The sequence below is a fragment of the Etheostoma spectabile genome, chromosome 9 (genome assembly GCF_008692095.1).
Source record: "Etheostoma spectabile isolate EspeVRDwgs_2016 chromosome 9, UIUC_Espe_1.0, whole genome shotgun sequence".
NCBI classification, from domain to species: Eukaryota; Metazoa; Chordata; class Actinopteri; order Perciformes; family Percidae; genus Etheostoma; species Etheostoma spectabile.
The window spans coordinates 25,722,317-25,743,983 of record NC_045741.1 but is presented as its reverse complement, the minus strand read 5'-3'; the positions used below and the strand labels follow the sequence as shown (position 1 = coordinate 25,743,983).

Below are 21,667 nucleotides of genomic sequence, written 5' to 3'. Positions count from 1 at the left end.
CCTTTATCTTTCCATTTGTGTGCAGCCTTGTCCCAGAAATGCTTGTTACTAACCTAGCTCGCCCATATGTTCTTTTCCCCCAGCATGTTTCCTTGGATTAGGAAGGCTCCAAAATGCGTCCTGCTGAACCCCGCTGCGTCCTGCTATGTCCAGCTATGTCCTGCTGTGCCATGCTACATAATGTAACCCCCTGCAGCGCCCGGCTATAACATGAACTACTACTACCATTTTTTAGTCACCGTTCCATTTTCTTTGTTGTGTTTGTTATTGCCATTGTGCATCACATCTCCAACAGGCACCGTCAGACACTGCGTACCAAGAGACTGGGTTTGACCGAGCTTTCTTCCTAAAAGTGAGTTTTTCCTCGCCACTGTGCATGGTCGCACTGTCTCACCATGCTTGCTCTTGAGTTGAAATTCCACTGTTTGGCCACTGTGTTGAATTTGCTTTACTGTAAAGCCCAGCGCACTTCCAGGGGGCCTGCAATCAGTCCATTAAAAATGAAATATCATTTGATTTCAAATAATCGTATTGCAAAGAATGTGATCGTTTGTCTGCAATAACTTATGTTCTTTTCTTTCGTTTTTAAGAAAAAAAGCAATTACAGTTAAATAAATAACTAAACCCATATTTCCCCTGCCCGTCTTCAAATTAAAGATGACTTTGAATTGGGATTCTTTTAATGTGCTTCATATTATTCTTTTAATGTGGTGCAACAGTGTAGATTGAAGGCGGTTGTTGGTATGTGGTTATAACATAGGTACGTGCAGGCTGTTAAAGGCTAGGCTCAGGCTATGAGCTGGGTCAGCAGCGGTTAAAGTGCAAGCATCAATAAATGTATAAGGGTGGGAAGGTCTCCCTGGGGCAGTAAATGAAATGCTCCTCCGCTTTCATTTCTCCATCAGAGATCCGTGGAACCACCACTTTACACAAACAAATACACACACACACACACACACACACACACACACACATACAACTTGTCAACACCATGGCCAGTTCATGGTTCCCACAGGGCCAGTTATGTAAGGAGGATGGAAGCTGTCATAGTTATGAACCTGCAAGGCCAGCACTTATATATGTCCACACCAATTCTCTGCACTAATACACAAACATACCTTCACAAACTCAAAATTTAACTAATGAACACATACTAGGGCTGTTGGAATGAATTCCGAAAGTCGAATATAATTCAAGTAGTAAAAAAAGCTAATCTCGAATCGTAAGAAGGATGGGAAATAGTTTTAATGTGACTTTAAAATCTACCACCAAGCCAAAGTGCTAAAATGTTATATTTAGTTAGCTCGGTCTGGTTTCCTAACTGCGTCGCAAGTTATAGGAGCTTAGCTGGGAGCTTCATGGAGACAGCTTAAGTTAATGTTAGCTGCCATACAGCTGTCAGAGGTGGCATCAACTTTATATATTACATACAAAGCTGGATTCTCAGTAACGTGACAATCTGCAAGAAAACAGGTTGCTTATAAATCACTAAAATAGTAGTGACAGTACCGTTTGGCTTAGTTATCAATGCTGTTAGCATTATGGCCAACACTGTTGCTTTACTCTATGACAATTCATTTTGGCTGTACTTTCTAACATTATGTCATTGTGCTAACCGAGCAACATTAACAGCTTCCCTAGCTAAACTTGTTAGTTAATGTTTCATTACAGCGTTCTCTGTTGATTTGTGTTTGTCGCTGTGTGCTCGTGGTGGAATGTAATGTAAACAAAGAGTGGCGTGCAAGAAATGCAATGCGCCATGATGTAGGTTCAAGGCCAGGTTAATGTTGGAAGTCCCTCTACTGGAATGAATAGTAGACAGAACATGTAACAACTACATGCATATAGCGACACTGACAATGCATAAACCTAAGTAGTGAAGTACATATTAATAACAGGCTGCATATGAGCATTGAACATTTGAATAGTATGAGAATATTAAAAAAAAATGAAATTTGAATGGTACTATAGAGCTGACAGCTCTAACACATACACATACACATTACATGCCTAGAAGGTGGTGGCTGGTTAACCTTAATTTGAGCGGTAATGGACAATATGTGTAATGTGACAAAGCTTAGTAGGAGTAAGGGGTCAGTATACCTAAAGTATTTGGTAAATTACAAAAAAGATTCTTTTATTTTTTACTCTGTTTCTATAATGCATATTTGTCTGGGTTCTGAGTTACTCACTCAATAAAACTCTTACTCCAACCCAATACGTAAGTGAGCATAATTCTGTTTGTGGTTCTCATTGAAAAATGACAATTTGAAAATTCAACAGAAACATGTCTTTTCAGAATCTCAAACACACAGTTTACTGTTGCCACTGGGACTGTCTGAAAACCTAAAAATATAAACCCAAAACTATATGACTGACTAGATACCACAGAAAGTTAGAAAATATGTATTTTGCAGTTTAAGTAAACTAACCCTTTAAAGAAGTGTTAAACTAATGTATGAAGCCCAAACTGACCTTTAATTAAAAAAATTGATAAGACACAGTCTGTATTATTGGAATAATTATGCCAATGTCAAAATGTCTGTGCCGCAAATACAAACGACTGCTTGTGTCAGTGGAGAGGTTTGGTGCTCCAATAATTTTTACTGGTTTTCCACCAATAGCACAATAAAACACTAAGAAACCTACTTTCATATGTATATTAATAGTTGGATGATATCTATCAAGGACATTTAACCTTGTCTTATGTAATTGGATCAATAAATGCACAACAGGTTTTAGGGTTAAATACAGAACTCACTAAGTACAAAGTCATTTTAACTGAAAACTAAGACTCCTATTTTAGTAAATCAAGGTTATGATCTGTATCATACCTGGGCTAGAAACTGGAACTGGGCTCTGTTTCAGAAGAATACCTAAAGCAACCTTACTCAACAACATGCCCTGCGCGTCATTCATTCTGTCTATACACGGATGGTAGATTTAAAAAGAATGATGTAATACTATTGTGTATTTAATATTACTGGTTTCAGCTGCTTTTAACACAAAGTAATGTAAGAAGAGCCCCTCATAGTAACAAACATGCAAGACTTGTCACCCAACTCTAGAGCACTTTAGCATCTTTTATCAGGTTGTTGTAACTTTACTGTTTTTGTAATGGTTTTGTGATAAACCCACAGTACGCCACAATGTAGAAAAAACTGGGGACTAGGTGGTTAATATTCAAACATTAGTGCAGCGTTTAGCTGCTGTATAGAATTTACATTGATTATTTACATCAGCAGATGGTGTAGACCAAAACAGAGCTAAAATGAGAGTAAATATTTGATTAAAGTTTCCTCGATAGCCAGAAACATAAATACTAACATTGCCTTGTGACTGCTGGATATCCGGTACCCTGCAACCCTGCAACCCCGGCAATAATACAAGCTTTCAAACCAATTCTGTCTGTACAACGAGGACGTACAGTATAATGTGCTGATTGTTGGCTTTTTTATATACTTTGAATGGAAATAAATCATTCAATTGAATTCACAAACAAACAAATTGAAACAAAAAAGAGCAAGAGAGAATGGTAATGCTTAAGGGAAGAAAGAAAAACAACAGAATCGTCCTCCTTCTCCTCCACATCCTCATCCTTTTCTATCCTCCAATTGTCTATTATTTCCATTGGGTGAAAACAAATGAATACATGGTGAGATGTGAGAGCAGGAGCAGGGAGAAAAGAGAAGGCTGACCTTTTAGAGGATTATGGGATTTGTTAGATTTGTGTTTGAACAAAGCAAGGAGGCAATATGGCAGATGTATTCCGTAAAATAGACTATTTAGCATTGAGCCGCTATTTGGCAAAGAGAGAAAGACAGTGGCGGACAAAAAGTAAAGGATCCCTGTGTTAATATAATGTTTTGAGAATAGCAGTTCAGTACGCTGATGCACTCAAAATACATGCAATGTACAGAAACGTCTGTCTTTTGTGTAAGGTAGGAGCAAAAAGTTGCCATTTGACTGGTTGCACATTTATTGTTGTACTTAATCAACAAAATACTGGTTGTCTATAGAAACAGTCTTTAATGAAACAATTGCATCAAACTGTTTCTCAATGAGTCCATATTGTATGCATGATATGGTTTATTATGACTCTCTTTGGGGATTTTAAAAATAATGTTTTAGTGTCCCATGAAGATTCAACACAAAATACGCATATTTCTAAATTCTGAATTAGGAGATATTGAATAACACATCCATAGTCTGTAGTGTTCACAATCAGAAGTGAACAAGGTGAGAGTAGCAATGCTTTTTAATTATGACATGATCTTCATCCTACGCTTACCATCTGCTGGCCGAAAAACAACAAGTCATCTCTCACTTTTTCCCAACACATACAACATACTCCCACACGTGTTTTAACACAATCACACATAGATGTTGGATTGAAGTGGTTTTTGGGTCAAGCATTAACCAATTATTTGGCAGTGGTAAATGTTGGTGTTGACAGTGTTGATAGGAATCTTATTTTAGGGGTAATACTGTACTTTTATTGGCATTTTATTATTTTTTACAAGTTTTGCAAGTTAAAAATAGCCTTCAGTAGCCCTTGGAGCACGGGTTTATACTCATATTATCTAGGGGCCACACTTACCAGTTTTTTTCCCTGTTCCACTAAGCAGAGAATACGCAATCCTCACGCGCTGCTGTAACGCCTAGAGTAGCCAGTTTCATTAATTATAGTTGAAGCGTACTGCTTCAACATCTGCTCTGCAAACACTCGACAAACATTAAGCGTCCATTGCAGCCATCCCGTTAGGTTTACAAAATGGTTAATCAGAGTGTTGTTTCAGAGAAAATTTGTTTTGTTTCAGACCGATCATTAGAACTCTTAGACAACAGTATTGATGTTGGATGGTTCTGCAAAGCCCTGGAATATGTTCAACAAATCCAACATCCTTATCTTTAGATTGAATGCTAACCATTTTTGAAGCCTCGCATATGGTATGATTACAGTTTAGACACAGAAGGTGAGACTTGCCAATATCTTATATTTAATTAAAGCCACATATTGACCAAAGTAATATAGGCCTAACCCTCAAATGCCATTTATCTCTTTTACAGTCTTACAAACACTCCCTCCCTGGCTGCCTAGTGTCTCAGCAAGACGTTCCTTTCTGACCTCTAAAAATATGGCGACGGCAGATTTGTGGCTCGCGCTGATAACCAATCAGATGGCTTGTGTCGTGCAGGGCGTACCACCCCGTCAAGTCTTAAATCACATTTTCTCTTCATCATTCTCTTCCTTCTTCTTGTTGTTGTTTTATTTGGTGCAGACTGATGTGAGCTCCTCAGTGGGCTGCAGATAGGCTGACAGCCTAAGAATCTGAACAGATCAAAACTAGGTATACCTGGAACTACATCAGACCAGTGGAGAGAAAAGAATGAGACGGTTATCTGTGGAAAGCCAAATTAAAAGTTAAAAAAATATCATCAGACAGATAGACAGTTGTTCAGAGACTGGACCGGGTCCACTCCCCTACAGATGTAGTTTACAGTGATCAGAGGTGTTGCACACCACACACTTTGATCCTACTGCTACATGTGTCCATCTGCTGTACTAGCCCAACTGCACTCACACATACACACAGAAGCACATACACTCATGCTCAAGCTTGCATTCACACACAAGCAGAGGCCAATTCTTTGATCAATAAATAACACTGCCCCAGGGGTTGTTGTACACACACAAACACACACACACACAAACACACACACACACACACACACACACACACACACACACACACACACACACACACACACACACACACACACACACACACACACACACACACACACACACACACACACACAGATAGCTCCACATACAGTTTGCAATGAGGTGCCTAGTAATAACTCCGTGTGAAGGGCTGTAATCTCATTTTGTTTCTCAACTCATCTCTCCAACTGCCCAGTGTTCCCCTGCCCAGCCAATCAGTGTTTATCCAACCTTTAGCCAATCAGCGTGCCCCTTTGACCCCTGCCAGGCCAACAGTACTGTTAGAAAAAGACTGTAATTGAGATACAACCACAAAGCTGAAATGGAATTATAAAAGGATAGGACTGGCAACCTCTCCAGGGTGCACTCTGCCTCTCACCCAATGCGTGCTAGGATATGTCGCCCCATGCAACCCCAGACAAGTGTGTATGTCCCATATTTATTTTATTTATATTTTTTATTGATCCCCAATGGGGAACTTACAATTCACTTTGTTAGAACACACTACACACAGGCCTAACAAAATAAACACACATGCTCAGGGCCTATTGTTGCACAAATGGAGAGATGTCAGAGTGAGGGGGCTGTGACTGCCAAACAGGCACCCCGAGCAGTTGGGACACCTTGGCAGTGTCTAGGAAGTCCAGCTACCAGTCCACACTCTTGGTCTATAAGGGGACTTGTGACCCTTCCCAATTCATCTTCCTACGTACTGAGCTAAAGCCACCCCAAATTGATTTAAATATCCCATACTGAGCCATTTCCCTGCCTTATTGTATGATTAATTCTAATGAGGGCACTGCCTTTTGAATATCCATACACACTTCACTAATCAGTTCAGGCTGTTCTAATTAACCATCAGTACATATTGCTACGGAAAGTAATGCACTGTAGTTTGTATGTATTCCCTATATTTATTACTGTAAGACCCACACTGACTGCTGCTGTAAGGCAGCAACTGCTTGTGGCCGTAGTAATTATGACTGTAGCACCTAGTTTAAAACCGTGAATATCTGCATAGGGAGGAGGTCGGGGCGGTTAATGAGTTCCAAAACAGGACTTTCGGAGAGTAGACAAAATACATGCAAAGGAAATTATGGTGTAAAGAAAAGCAAGCAATTAAACAAAAGGAATGTGGGTTAAAAAAAAAAAAAAACTGATTCAACCTGAAAGCTCATACTGAATAATTATTGGTTATGGTCAATACAAAATACATAATATGATTTTTCTAGTAGATTTAAAGGTAACTTATCTAGCTGTATGAGTTTTCAGGCATTACCAGGCAAACTATGTTATATATTATGTCAGATACGTAAAAGTAGAAGAAACCCAAAGCTCAAAAGTAATTCTAACATGTTCAGTTCTAGGCACTGTTACAGATAACATCTATTGTAAAATTTGCCAACATTTGATTAGCATGCAGTATGTTCCAATCTGTATATTCCTTGTTTGATATGTTAACTGTATTAAAGATTTTATTTAGCTTTTTAAATCCACTACATAGTGTGTGGTATCAACAGACAGTTTTCCATTAATCTCTATTTACAGAGATCTGTTTGTAGTACGTTTGGGACTACCATCACGTTTGAGCGGGCTTTCGTTGCATGCAGGTGAACAGTCCGTGTGAAGAGCAAAAGAGGCGGAACGGACTTGGCAGGATTTAATCTTGGAAGCCGTTGGCTTCATCAACTGGCTTGACCTCTGTGACTTGACTCTGAAAGCAGAGATCTCGGAGAACAAGGTGACACGAAGCTGCATTCAGTTCACAATGTTCTAAAGGTTGAATGATATACCAATTAAAACAGATGAGAAAGGCTTTGTTTTGAAATTCATGAAACAGATTCACAACAGGCATATTCTGCAAATTAGTTAGTATACTAATATTTCAGATCAGTAGTATTAGTAGTAGTATTAGTTTATAAAACAAAAAATAAAAATTCTAGAGTTTGTTTAGTTGATGATAGTATTTGTAGTACTTAGGTAATTGTTAAAGGGTAACTACTGTTGTTATTCCACCTGGACCCTATTGTCCTATGTTTTTGTGTCTAAATGACTGATGGGAACATCAATCTTTGAAAATGATCCTGTATTAAGCCAAATCGCTGCAGTCGGCAGCGACAAAACAAGCTACAATGTAAGAAAATAGGGCAGTTGTCCAGCTTACCTTCACAAAAGTGCGTGTTTTGCCACTGACAGGCTCAGATTAATATTCTGAGTGCCTGACAAGATTATAAAAATGATCCCTTCAGAGATAGACCTTTAAACCCTCTTTCAGACTTTTCTGTTTAACCAGAATCAGCTCTGAAGTTGCAAGCGCTAAACCCACCAGAATCCATTTAAACAAACAATACTTTTAGAGCCATTATATTTTCACACGTAAATTGGTAAATTATGTTTATTTCAAATAAAACTAGAGTTGGGATTTTTGGAAATGTGGAAAGACGACCCAAAACAGCTTTTCACAGTTTTATTTTGTTTCTGTTGACTCTGAATGTCTATTTTACGATAAAATTATTGTTTATTTACATGGAGTCTGGTGGGTTTAGCAAATTCAATTTCGGGGATGTTTTCATGTTTTAAAAAAGATAAAACTCTTTGACAGAAATGTTGACAAGTGGCAAAATGAGCACTTCTGTGAAAGTAAATACAAGCTAGACAATCGTCCTATTAACTTACATTGTAGCTTGTTTCGCCGCTGCCAACTGCAGCTATATTGTTTCAGTCACTTAGACACAAAAACATAGGAAAATAGGAACCAGGTTAAAAAAGTGGTAGTTTTAAGAGCAAGACAAAGCAAGAGAAAGAGTTATTCTAGTAGGCCAAAAACAAGACAAAAGAGAATAAGAAAGGAGATTGTGGAGGAAGTGTTAGTTCAGAGCTTGTCAGGGATTAAAAATCATGCACATGCAAGACTGTTGTGTGGCTGGTTTCATTTAACTCCTTTGGCATACAGAACATTTTGTGTCTTAATTGTAAGAACTATTACTGCATCTCAGTTTTCCCCAGTTTGGTTTATTTTTATTAATAAAAATATTACAATTTAGCCTTTGTATTTATTATTTATCCATGACCATGATCTTTCTCCAACCTTAACCAAGTGGGTAACTTGAATGTAAAGCTATACAAGTATGTAATCTTAATATATGTGTATTCAATTTTTAAAGCTTTGCCTTTATTGACATTTCGGCAGACTGGGCTGAAGTTAGATTAAGAGTAAAAGGTCTGTCCAAAAAGAATTGGTAATTATAACGTTTACCACTAGATTAGTGATATGTGAAGTGGTTGAACCAAAAACAGCCCAGAAATCGCCAAACTCACCAAAGTCCATTTAAATAAACAAAACTTTTAGCCTGTAAAGAGCCAGCATATTATAGGTTCATTTCAACCAAACCAGAGTGGGGATTGTTGGAACAGTAGAATAAAGTGTTTGAATAAAGTGTGTTTTATCATAATAAAATTACTCTTTATTGAAATACAGTCTGGTGGGTTTGGCGATAGCAATTGTAGGGCTGTTTTGTGTTAAACAAGAAGGACCTTACTCTTTAACAAAAAGGTTGACCTATGTAGGCATCCTATCCATATTGTTGTCAGACACTTAAAATAAAAATCTGAGAATGTCAGTGGCAAACAAGTGGACGTAAATTGATGGGGAGCAAATGCAACTCCAACTGCAGCGATCTTGCCAAATATTGGACCAATTTCAAAAAGTGTTGTTCAAATCAGTCCCATAGAAAAGAACATGGGGAAATAAGGTCCAGGTTATCCTATCCTTTAAGAACATTTCAATTCAATTCAATTCAAATCAATTTTATTTATAGTATCAAATCATAACAAGAGTTATCTCAAGACACTTTACAGATAGAGTAAGTCTAGACCACACTCCAAAATTTACAAGGACCTAACAGTTCTAGTAGTTTCCTCCAGAGCAAGCAACAGTGCGACATGTCTTCCATGTTGGCTTAATAGTCCTCACTGCTTACCTTTAAGCCAATATGGACTAGTCAAGCAAGTAGATGGACCTTGAACTGGGATTGTTTTGCCAAGCTACTAATTTGTACTCAAATTACATATTGTTGTGCACAATGTGTCCCCAAACTCTGCATGGGTCTACTCTTAAGTCTGTGGGTTTGAAGAACTGCTGCCTTTTTTATTCAAATCAAGCACTGCCATTATGCCTTCTCCAACATATAGCTGAATGAAACCAGCAACAATTGTTAGTGTGTTTATTGATTGATTTTGAGAATCATCCTTGCAAAACCACTGTATTAGATTCAAACAGTGGGCTTGCCCATGTATAACACATAATACATGAAATATGCACATATCAGTGTGTGCATTGTAGTGGGTTGATGGCCTGTGGCAAAAGTTGTGCCTAGAGATGCCTGGCACTGTGAAGCGTGCCCAGATGGTCATCTGTTTTCCCGGCCTTGGTTAGATTAATCCAATCCTTAACGCATCGGCAAAGCTGCTGTAAACCTTGCCATGCTAACCGCCCTGTTGCCAAATCACCATTAGCTTAGCATAGCTTACACTGGCATTGCAGCCTATTCACTGAATACATCAGTATGCCAACAAGACTGAACCAACTAAGCAGGACACAAAACAGAGAGCAATGGCAAACTGAGAGAAACACACAATGACCAGGAGACTACTACCCCATAATAACAAGACAGTGCCATAAATGGTGGATACAGTCCTGGTGGTTTAAGCTTCAAGACTGAGTGTGGTTAACTTGGTCTAACTGTTATATATTATCCAAATTTGAAATTGACCTACTATTAGCTAATATCTCAGCTAACATTAGCCATGTTTAAATAAAATCACACACTCAGAACTGACTGATAACAATATGAACAGTGTGTAGTGGATTTCAAAAGCTAAATAAAAGCTCTTATTCCAACCATTCAGTTTAAAAAATGTAATAAAATTATGTCAAATATGGAACATACTGAATGGAACAGACAGCATGCTAATCAAATGTCCAATTTGGACCAATTTTACAAAACATCTTATGTAAAAAACGATAAGTTATCTGTCTCTGTTCGGTCCAAGGTTTCATTCAACTGCAACATCTTATAAAACAACTCATGTGTGTACTTGATTATGATGAATGGACTAAACATTGGGACTTCTTTGAGGTTGGACATTTTCTCTCTGTCTGACTCACTATACCTATAGGCACACTTGGTAGAAACTGTCTTGTCAGCCAGTACTAATGGGATTTTGGCATTTTGGTACAATGAAAGTGGGAATATTGCAGCAAATATTACAGCGTGTCTCAATGCAGCATGTCCACTGATCAAAGCTCCCTCTGCCCTAAAATAGCTGAGGAAATGTTCAAGCTTCACTTGGCTAATTTACAGGAGAGAACATCCAAAAAGCATGGCAACGGTTTCCTGATGATACATTTAGACACACACACACACACACACACACACACACACACACATAGAGCCTATTGACATTGAATGTCTTAGGCGCAAAACCAGAAACATAAGAACACGGCAAAGCCTCCATTATACAAACAATTTGGTGTTCAAAATGGCTTCAGAAAGAGCTAAATAGCTACGGTACCTGGGGACTAGGGATGAGCCGAATACTCGACTGAAACGAGTATCCGGTACGGATAAAGCACTTTTGCCGAGAACAAGTATCATACGAGTAATGCGAGTCAATATCTGTACTCGGATTGAATAAGTCTCCACTGACTGTGTCTCCGTTCAGTGATAGGCTAGTCACAGTGCTAGTCCCAGCATCCCTCCCCTACACTATTCTGTGATAGGCTAGTCCCAGCGTCCCTCCCCTACACTATTCTGTGATAGGTTAGTCCCAGCATCCCTCTCCTACACTATTCTGTGACAGGCTAGTCCCAGCGTCCCTCCCCTACACTATTCTGTGATAGGCTAGTCCCAGCGTCCCTCCCCCACACTATTCTGTGATAGGCTAGTCCCAGCGCCCCTCCCTACACAAAAAGATTCCTCCTGTTTTTGTGTCCCACCGGCCCTGCTCACACACACTCAGGACACGGAGAAGTGAACGTCTCTCTTCTCAGGTCTGCGGGCTTTTCTGTTAACATTTAGGGTTTCTTCAGCTTCAGGTTTGTTTTATACTTCGGTTCAAACTAGTACTTAGCAACCAGGAGACTTCTGGTAACCGTGGGGATTGTTCAGACATGGTGTTGGTAGAAAGGACTCGCGTTGCATCTCTGCCGTTGTTTTTTTTTTTTTTTTTTTTTTAAACCGCCTGCTGGCTCTAACCAGTTTTTAGAGTGTCTGAAACCTCTGCTGTGTTATAAAAAAAAAAAAAAGGCAGTTGCGGTATAAATAAATAAATTACAAATTAAGATCACACACAAACACATTCCACACCCCCCCTCTCTCTCTCTCTCTCTCTCTCTCTCTCTCTCTCTTTCTCTCTCTCTCTCTCTCTCATAGACACACACACACTCACACATACCTGTGAAAATAATAAAGATCCCCCCCCCAAAAAAACTGATTAAAAGTTAAAAAAAAGAAAGTTATATTATTGAGTGTGAAAACTCTTGTTCATTACAATTTACTAAATAATTGCAACCACATTGTTGTATTTATTGTTGCAACTTGTTATATACTGTAGGCCTATATAGTTTGTTTGTTACCATGACAACACCCCTGATCTGAAGCTCAATGCTGATGCTGTCATGTAAATAGGTTTCTAATCAGCAATAAATATAACAATTTCTGATCAACCCATATCAATTGCATGCTTAAAATAACATACCGGTTAAAGCCCCGCCCATTTCAAGACAACACGATCCACTTCCGGGTTAAATGTGACCACATCTGGGTTAGGCCCCGCCCAGTCCGAGTACGGATACGGATACAGATAATTCATGTGGTAAACAGATACAGATACAGATAATGCTGTACTAACTCATCCCTACTAAGGATTCTCACAAAATAGTTTTTAACATGTATACAGTACAAATATTGTACATGTGTCATTTTAATACATCAACTGAACAACAATCAAGATGGGAGCCTTTAACACACACCAATATTATTGTAAAGGTTCAGAGTAAGATTGCATTTTCTTCTTCTGGTATCATTTTTTGACAAGTTGGACGGGATTTCCCTCCTTCAGCTATTTTACTGTAACTTACGAGACACTGAAAGTTTTAGCTTCATTTTTGGGACGATTGTGAATTGTGGAGAAATCCATTTGATTTCTTGTTACATCTGGCATGGAATCATCACAAATAAAATGCATTATAACAGAGACTAATTGTCTCAGTGAATTACTTGTGTCTAAACAGTATCTTTACCGCTGAAGGCTGCAGTATTTACACCTTGTAAGCATACGCACAACTTTGAAAAAAGTCTGCATTCATCAGGTTAGGTCAAAGCTGTTCCTGAAAATGATACAAGGAGAAAGAGTGCTTATATGAATCCTTATGATCAAAGGAAAAGTAATCATTAGCCTCTAATAAAGACTCAAGTGTAGCACTTTGTGTCATGTCTCGTCCCTGTGTCAAGTTTCTTTGTTAGTTGGTTTCATGTTTTCTGTTGGTTTTCAATTTCCTGTTTTATTTTGTAGACTGCTGTTTACTCCTTGCTTTTCTGATCTTGGGTCCATGCCAGATTTCTGACACTTTGTTTAAGGCTAAGACGCAGTCCATGAGTTTCTGAGCCAGCTGTGTCAGGGCTAGTAGCATGGATGGATGCAGAGGGGAGAGGAGAAATGGCATAGAGGCACAAATGAACATAATGAAGCCCAATCATTGGTGTATTTGTTTCAGGGAGAAAAAAAGTAACAAGCATGAAAATAAAAGTCGTTAACGCTTAGCCAGCAGGACAAACATAACAGAAAAATGAATGCCTAATTAGTATAGAGGCAGAAAACGAAAGAAGATGTATGAGCCAGAGAGGCAGAGGACGTAATATTTGGGAAACGTAAACATAAGAGCTACCGCCTTTGTGAGAGGAAATGCTTCTCAGGCCGACAAATGCAGTGCTAATTTGGATACAATTAAAGTCGTGCGCGCTACATCCGATGTATGGTTTCAGAGTGTGCACTGCATGCTGAAAAATTATACATGCTTTGAAATTTCTCAGCATTTGGACCATCATGGGACACTAAATGACTCCACTGACCCCCAGTGAGATAATGATAAAGCTAATGTTTGAGCATTTCTTTTTATAAAATGGCTGTAATTTTAATTTTTACCTTATCATAAACTCATCAAAAACCCACAAGTGCATACACAAGAACTCTATATAGGCAGATTATGTAATAAGCATTCATTAATTAGTTTTTTTAATCTAATTACATTGCCTTTGAGACATCTTCACTTGCATTTTGTTTCTGCCTCTGTTTGCTGCTCATTTTCCTGCATGGTGTTTTCCTAAGCCAGGACTTTTAGACGTGATCGTGGTGCTGAAAGCAGTGCAGAGAAATGGATATTTTACTGGCCAGGTATATCTTAAAACAATCAGAGGCTTGATGAATTGGCTGAATGGCTGATGTATGGCTGGAATGGAAGGGGTATTTGGAGAAGGTTTGAGTCAGGGAAATGCACCTCATCAATCAGCATGATTAAAGGTTTTGGCTGGGCCGGAACAAACTCAACACTAAGGGCCTGGTCTTAAAGGGACAGCCCGCTGTTTGGAGGTACAACAAACAATCTCACTGTATGTATTGGTTTCATATATTGGCATTGAAATCAACTTTTGTGTATGTCAGAACACCACTATGGTGCATGTTGGAGCAGTAAACCTATTTTTATTTGAATCTTTTTGGTATTAAACTGCTAATTTTCACATATTTCTGGTTGGTCAACAATTTATGTCATATTAATTTGGGAGTTAAGGATAGCCAGGGGTTCTAGCACTTCTCAAAATAGCATCCTTTCCTACGTTTCTGGATGACATAGCACTTGGTTTCCATGTTTTCCCTACAGAAGAATGTCCCATTTAAACCAAGGAGGAGTGAGATACTGAAGACAATACAACCATGCCACCTTTAGTTATGACACTTTGACAGCATTATACCATGTGTTCCATTAAAGGAGAATTCCAGTAAATTTCAACACGTAACTCGGTTGTTTGTAAATGTGGAGTGCTGTCAGCAGCAAAAAAAAATGAAACCAATCAGTGCTGCCTACACCATGTTATCCTATCCTCTGCTAGAGTTAGCACCCAAACTGCTTAAACAGGGCAAGTTTTAAACATGTTTTTAGCCTGTAAACATGTTCAAAATGTCATTACAAATGCCTAGCCATGTGCAGTTATTCCTTCCGAGTGAACACAGCGAATTTGACTGCAGTGTATGTGACTATTTCGACTAGTGTGGACTTCACCGGAAAACAGGAAGGAGGTATGTGCACTGGCTGAATTAACACAACTTGTATGCCTTTCTGTCACATCTACAGCAGTCAGATTCACTGTGTTCACTTGAAAGGAATCACTGCACATGGCTGACATTTTGAACATAAGACATTTAAAACTTGCCCTGTTTAAGCCTGCTGGGTGCTAACTCTAACAGGAGGACAACACGGTGTAGGCAGCACCGATTGGTTTAGTTTTTTTCTCTACTGACAGAACTACTAATTTTCAAACAACAGAGCTACAAATGAATTGAGAAAAAAATTGAATGTAATTCTCCTTTAACACTCAATCTGCACACTAGGGAACCTCCAAATTTATTCAACACAAAAAACATTCATACACTCCAGTGGGTACACACTGACAGGAGAATACTATATATGTGCCCTATGGCCAAATCCATTGTAACCAAGGCCCTTAAACATAAATACAGCTTTGCATCAGCAGCTCTACATACTTAAATCCCCTAATGGCTTCTTACAAAGCACTCATTCTCACAGACTGAGGAACACACACTAAGCCAAGGAGAAAAATCACTGGTGCAAGAGTAGGGAGTTCAATCAGCAGAACCGCATCTCCAACCAAACAGGTGCTGCAATAGATGGTTGGGTAAGGTCAACCGCACACTTTAACCAATGGAGGCTAACTGGCCGGCTGGAGAATATAATTTTGAGTCTGGGAGACAGCTGAAAGTTATAAATGAAGAACACACTTTTTTCTAGTCTTTTAGTCGAAGATCTTAATGTCCTTTTGATATGTGTAATACCTCGTGGTTCCTTGTGGATAGCACTCACCTTTATTCTTTCATTCATTCTCCAAGCTTTGTTCAGCCCCGTTCTGCCCCTGGAGGCTTTTAGAAAACATGCCATCTGCCTGGGTTGTGGGTGGGACAATTAGAGAGGTTTACTATGCCCAAGGTCATTTTCAAAAGGAATTCTGTATTTTTGGTTGTTTGTGTGAAAATAGTTATTGAACTGTGGCTTCAGAAAACCACTCCTGGGTCCACTACAAAATGTGGTGCGGGATCTTCTTCAAATAAGCTCTACTGGGGTCCCTTGAAGTCCACATCAAATGTTAAAACCACACACTACATTCGCTGATTAAATTAAACAACATTTATGTTCAACATGACACATAAATGTTGGATAATCAGGTGTGATAACTTATTTGTTGGTCTATTCATGAAGCATATGGAGAAAAAATATTTATAATAGTTTTTGTTATGATAGTGGCAGTGGCTGTCAGTGTCAAACACAGCGCAAAAAGCACCCTTCAGCGTGTGTAGAACGCACCGGGCAGAGCAGATACACAGCTCTTGAAGATGACCTAGTATTAAAAGCGACAACGGTAGTGAGTTGTATGAAAGCCCAAAATTCCACGTAGGGAGGTTGGTTGGAGTTGCTGATAGGAGACCGGTTTTGTAAACCCAACTCTCGCTGTTTTCTTTTCCTACACAACTGTCCTGTTCTTGTCCTGCGTATCACAAAACACCCAGGATCTTTTCTTTAACCTAACTGACGCCAATAGTCCAGACCAAATGTGTTTAAATAAAGTGTGTTTAGATATGACGCTAAAGGAGACTTTTAACGTCATTAACAACACCAAAGGCACCTGACCAAGCGATTGAGAGGGTATGAGAGGTTGTTGTGTATGCACATTCATCCAGTACACAAACCTGCATTTGGTATGAACCTTATTAAATTGATATGGACCTTGATTGAAGATGCTGCTGGATTATGATATGCCACACATGGCTACTTTGATGTTTTTTTGCACGGTATAGGGACCGAAGTAAAAAGAATAAAGCTTGTACTACTGTATATGTTTGAAGAACTTGCATGTTCACAAAGGTGAGGTCATAATATATGTTGCACAATCCATTCCCAGTTTGGTTTCTTTCATTTGAAAATAAATTAGGTGTTAAAATGTTGTGTTAAATACATATGGCTCCATTACAATTTTACATACTGTGAGAAAATAAGTAGTGTAACAATATTTGTGAATATTTGTGAAATGAAACAGTAGATGTTTTACTTTACTTAATACTGGTCTTGTTAAGATGGGTATTTTTGGCAGTAAAGCTATTACTGTACCCCCTTACTTCCAAACCAAAACGTAGATGACTAACTGGAAAGCCCAGCAGTTATGAGTCTTACACTTACCGTAGCTGAGTGCCAACTCTCTCCTTGTCACTCTTACACACACACACACACACACACACACACACACACACACACCATCACATGTATGGTGAATTAAAGCCGTATGTATTTGTCCGTTGCCAGGGGGGTAAACACAAACACTAAGCTGAGTCTAAGCTGAGAGTAAACAGAGGCGCCTCATGTTAACCAGCAGGAATACAGTTTCCCTCAACACCATGAGGCCTGCAGCAGTAAAGAGCTCACACATCAGGAACAGAAAGAGAGTATGAAACTCGGGATCCTGCACCTCAAAAATTAACTTATTTAATTAGCTTTTGTTGTCAAACCAACAGTCCAAAACTTAGAATCATGAAACAATGATGATAAAACACAGAAAACCAGCATATTCACATATTAGAAGCTAGAACCAGCAAATTTATAATTGGGGTATTTTGGTAAATGAGAATTCATTTTTAAATTGCTGTTTTTTCGTCTCTGTGTAATGTCTGTCAGCACTGTTGTTTTCTGCTCCTAGACATTTAGCTATAGAAAAGGACATTATGTGTAAAGTGAGTATTAATTGGCTCAGATGTTAGCACTGGTGCCTCACAACAGGAGGGTCCAGGATTTGAATCTTAACACTTAACACATAAAGGTTTCAGACTGTGGACTTAATAAATGTCAATAGTTGGGAACATATGTATTAGTATTTTTGAATTTTTGTATCAACATCTGCATACAGAAGTTGATGCATGTGTTATCCTTCACACTGGGATAGTCTCCTGCTCCCTCATGACCCTGAAAAGGAATACGTGGTTATTAATGTTCGATTTTGTGGTTTTGCCAGGGATTGAAGGTTCCCAAGGGGGGTTGTCCATTCAGTGGCTGACTGACCTAACCACAATTGCTCCACTGATATCTACTTAGTTTAAGTTTCTATCACCTAATTTATATCTGTCAGAAAACTTAATATCACAGTGTTACATTAGATTGCAAGAAAACATAAGATTTCTAGCGATATTCCCTATTTGATTCACTCAAATTCATATTCACTATTTTAAATGTATACAAAATAGCTATAAGTCATGTAAAAGAGATCAGGGCCTTAATACATAAGTGACAAGAGAAGATAAAGACATGTCAGACCACCTGCAGAGAACATTAATGTTGTGTGTCATGTTCTGTGACTGCCAGCAACATCTCAAAGAATTGCCTTTAAACCGTTATGCTCATTCCACACACACATACAAATATATTCACACACACACACACACACACACACACACACACACACATATACACATGCCTGCAGACAAATGGTTTCTAGTTGAGTGAAAGGCAGATATTGCCCTATATCTTTATTCTAGTATAGTTTAATAAGGTAGAGAGAAAAACCCCAGAAACCAAAATAACGGAAATGGAATCCGTTCCTTCCATCCAAACAAATGACAGCACAATCTCATTTAGGAGGGAGACAGCAAACCTTTGTTTCCCCCATGTTTCCCAATATATACCTGGCCACTGGGTAAAGCTGTGACATCCATTAAAAGGAGAACAAGATTTAGGAATTAGACTGATGAGAAACACAGGAAAAAAGAGAATGGCCTAAAGATCAGAGAAGACATTGCCATTATAGATTAAAGGCTGCTAAGGAGATGGAGAGAGTAGATGCAAATAAAGTGGTAACTGGGTCAAATCCCAGTGTCATCATTAAAATAAAAGCTGAGATATTAATTCACAACATCAATGTTAGTATATCCTTGACATCTGACAAATTCATGTATCTTTTCAAGATAAAATGGGTTGGTAGCATAATGCCCACAATATTTCAAACAATATCTGTAGGTATCGACACACACTGCAATTTAAGAATGTAATTTGATTCAAACCCAGCCTTTGGATATCAATGTCTGAAGTGTAATCAACAAAGCAGTAAAAGCAGATGCAGAAATCAGTCGGAACCAGTTACTAACAAGAGCAAAAACTAATGTAACAAAATAAGGAGCTCAGATTTATGTTAAAGAATGCTAAACTAAGGTCTCTTCTCTATCTGGAATATCGAAGCAGCAGCACACGGAATCACCAACAAAAAAAGCAAGAAAAGAAGAAGAAGAGTACTTAGGAACAAATTTTACAGTTCTAGTGTTGAAACAGGAACACGTAACAACACCAAAAGACATTGATGCAAAGAAAGGAAGAAAGATTCTGAGGTGAGGTAAACCTCCTTGCTAAGCTAAAGTCACTGGAAAACACCAGCAGCAGCACATTTAATCACCAAAAGACATTGGTGCAAAGACAGAAAGAAAAAAAGAAATTGAGAACAAAAATTTGTAGAAATTAACCTAATGAAATTACAAGGGAAGGACAAATACAGAAAAAACAGTGGTTGTGTATCACACATTAGAGCAGGATCCTTACCTAGGACGCCCAGCCGGTAGTTGACAGTTATGACAATCACATTTCCATAGCTGGCCAGGATGCTGCCGTCAAACATATTCCCAGTTCCTTCCATGTAGGAGCCCCCATGGATAAAAACCATCACTGGCTTGGGGCTTCCACTCTCCCTAATGTCTGGAGGAGGGGAAGGGGGAGGGGGGAGGAATAGGAGGATGTGAAGAAGGTAGAAGGACTGATTAGATGACAGATCGAAGGTGACAGCAAGAGATGAAATTGCAATACTCTAGGGGGCTTTGGCCACCTCTTTAGTTTTTTTTTCTCTGAGTAATCTTGGCACACTGGCTTTTAACATGGAAACCTTGTTAGTTTGAGGCGTCAAACCATTCATTTTTGTACATGAAGGCTGTGACATGTTTGTTTTGATTGGAATATGTTGTTTATTTATTAACCTATTTTGAATCCATATGGGTGTTAATGAAACGGGATATTTAAAGTGCCGAGTGTTAATTTTCCTCCAGGCAATGAACTGTCAACATTGAGTGGCAATCTAAACTGTCATACCAAGTCGAGGTAAAACTCAACTAATTTGGAAGACGATCTAATAAGAAAAACTGCATATCAGGTTAGACAATTTTATGAAAAATCACTGCTTTATTGAAACTTTAATTTAGATTCAGGTAAGCACTTCATAGTTGTTTAGCTATATTTTCCATAATTGTGTGACTATAAATACATTTGAGCACTGGCATATCAATCAGAACTAAAACCTAAATGGGACACTTGTCTTTTTGAATAATTTAAAGTGTTTTCATAATGTGAAGGACAAGATGTTGATTCATCTTTTAAATTACAGCTGAGTCATTTACAGTCAAATTACAGTGTAATAAGGCAGTAGCTATATGCGGTCAATAATCAATTGTCATACTTTGTCATAGTTTTACATTAACTTATCCTGCAACAAAGCAGGAGTTGTGTTTGTATTAACATAGGAATATTTTGGAATACAATATTTTGTAAAAAAAAGTTAAATATGACACCAAGGTGAGGAGAACGATGCATGCTGTTAGCAGCAGAATTATTCGTTAAAATGTGTTACATATCAATGATTAGAGTGGAAGAAGAGAGGGCTTTATTGTAAAGCTTTAGCCCTTGATGTGATTCTAATGCGGGTTGGATTGTGCGAAAAAGAATGAGAAATAAGACTTGGAGAGATCTAACAACATGCTGTTTTCACTTTCATCTTCTGCATCTCTGAGATAACGCATTTCATCTTGCTTCCTAACTATCTCCATCAGTACATGCAGCAGCACACATCGTTAATCCCACTGATGTTTTACTACTGAGGGACTCAGGTCCAGAGAGAGATCAGTGAGTCTATGCGGAATTCAAAATAAACCAAGCAAGAAGATAGAAAAGTGTTTCCTTCGAGACAAGAGAATAAAAAGATATTCAGTTGTTCCGAGAGTACGAGAGGCATAAAGATTGAGTGTTTGTGTCTGAAAGTCCCACAGTGTGTTTAAAGTACTCAAAGCCCAGGGGCTAGACAAAATAATGTATACACCTCAGGAAAAAAAATCTACTCAGAAGGAACTTGATTACAGTAACAAACACTGTTGTGAAGGTGGCTCAAATATGTTTTTAAATTGTGTGCATCAGTAGGATTACTTTGATGAAATAATGATTTAGCTTATTAAAATATTGTATTAAAATAGTAACAAAGCTACTCTGGTAAAAACAAAAAAGATTTTTCTTTCCTTGTGAATACTTAGAGACGAAAGATTGGGGACTGTAGTGTGTCTATATTGTATATTATACATTCTTTTTCTTTCCAACAGAGAATTTATATATTTTCTGTGTAGTGTTTTTTTTGCTCGCAGTTGTTCTGCTGCTTTTGTCGCAGCAGGAAGTGGCCACAACGTAGCAGCACATAATAATTCTCCTCTGGAAGGCTTCCAGAAACTCCTGACATAAAAGGTCAAGGGACTGCAATGTGTGTGTGTGTGTGTGTGTGTGTGTGTGTGTGTGTGTGTGTGTGTGTG

General features: G+C 38.5%; 1 protein-coding gene across 2 annotated transcripts in view; it reads right to left on the bottom strand.

Annotated features, from left to right (window-relative positions):
- Positions 1-21,667, bottom strand: part of nlgn1 (neuroligin 1) — a 405,821-nt gene that overhangs the window by 190,201 nt on the left and 193,953 nt on the right. For both annotated transcript variants that reach the window (XM_032525405.1, XM_032525406.1), the window contains one exon: positions 19,650-19,802. In XM_032525405.1, coding sequence (XP_032381296.1) covers positions 19,650-19,802 — 153 coding nt within the window. The remainder of the gene's footprint in view (positions 1-19,649; positions 19,803-21,667) is intronic.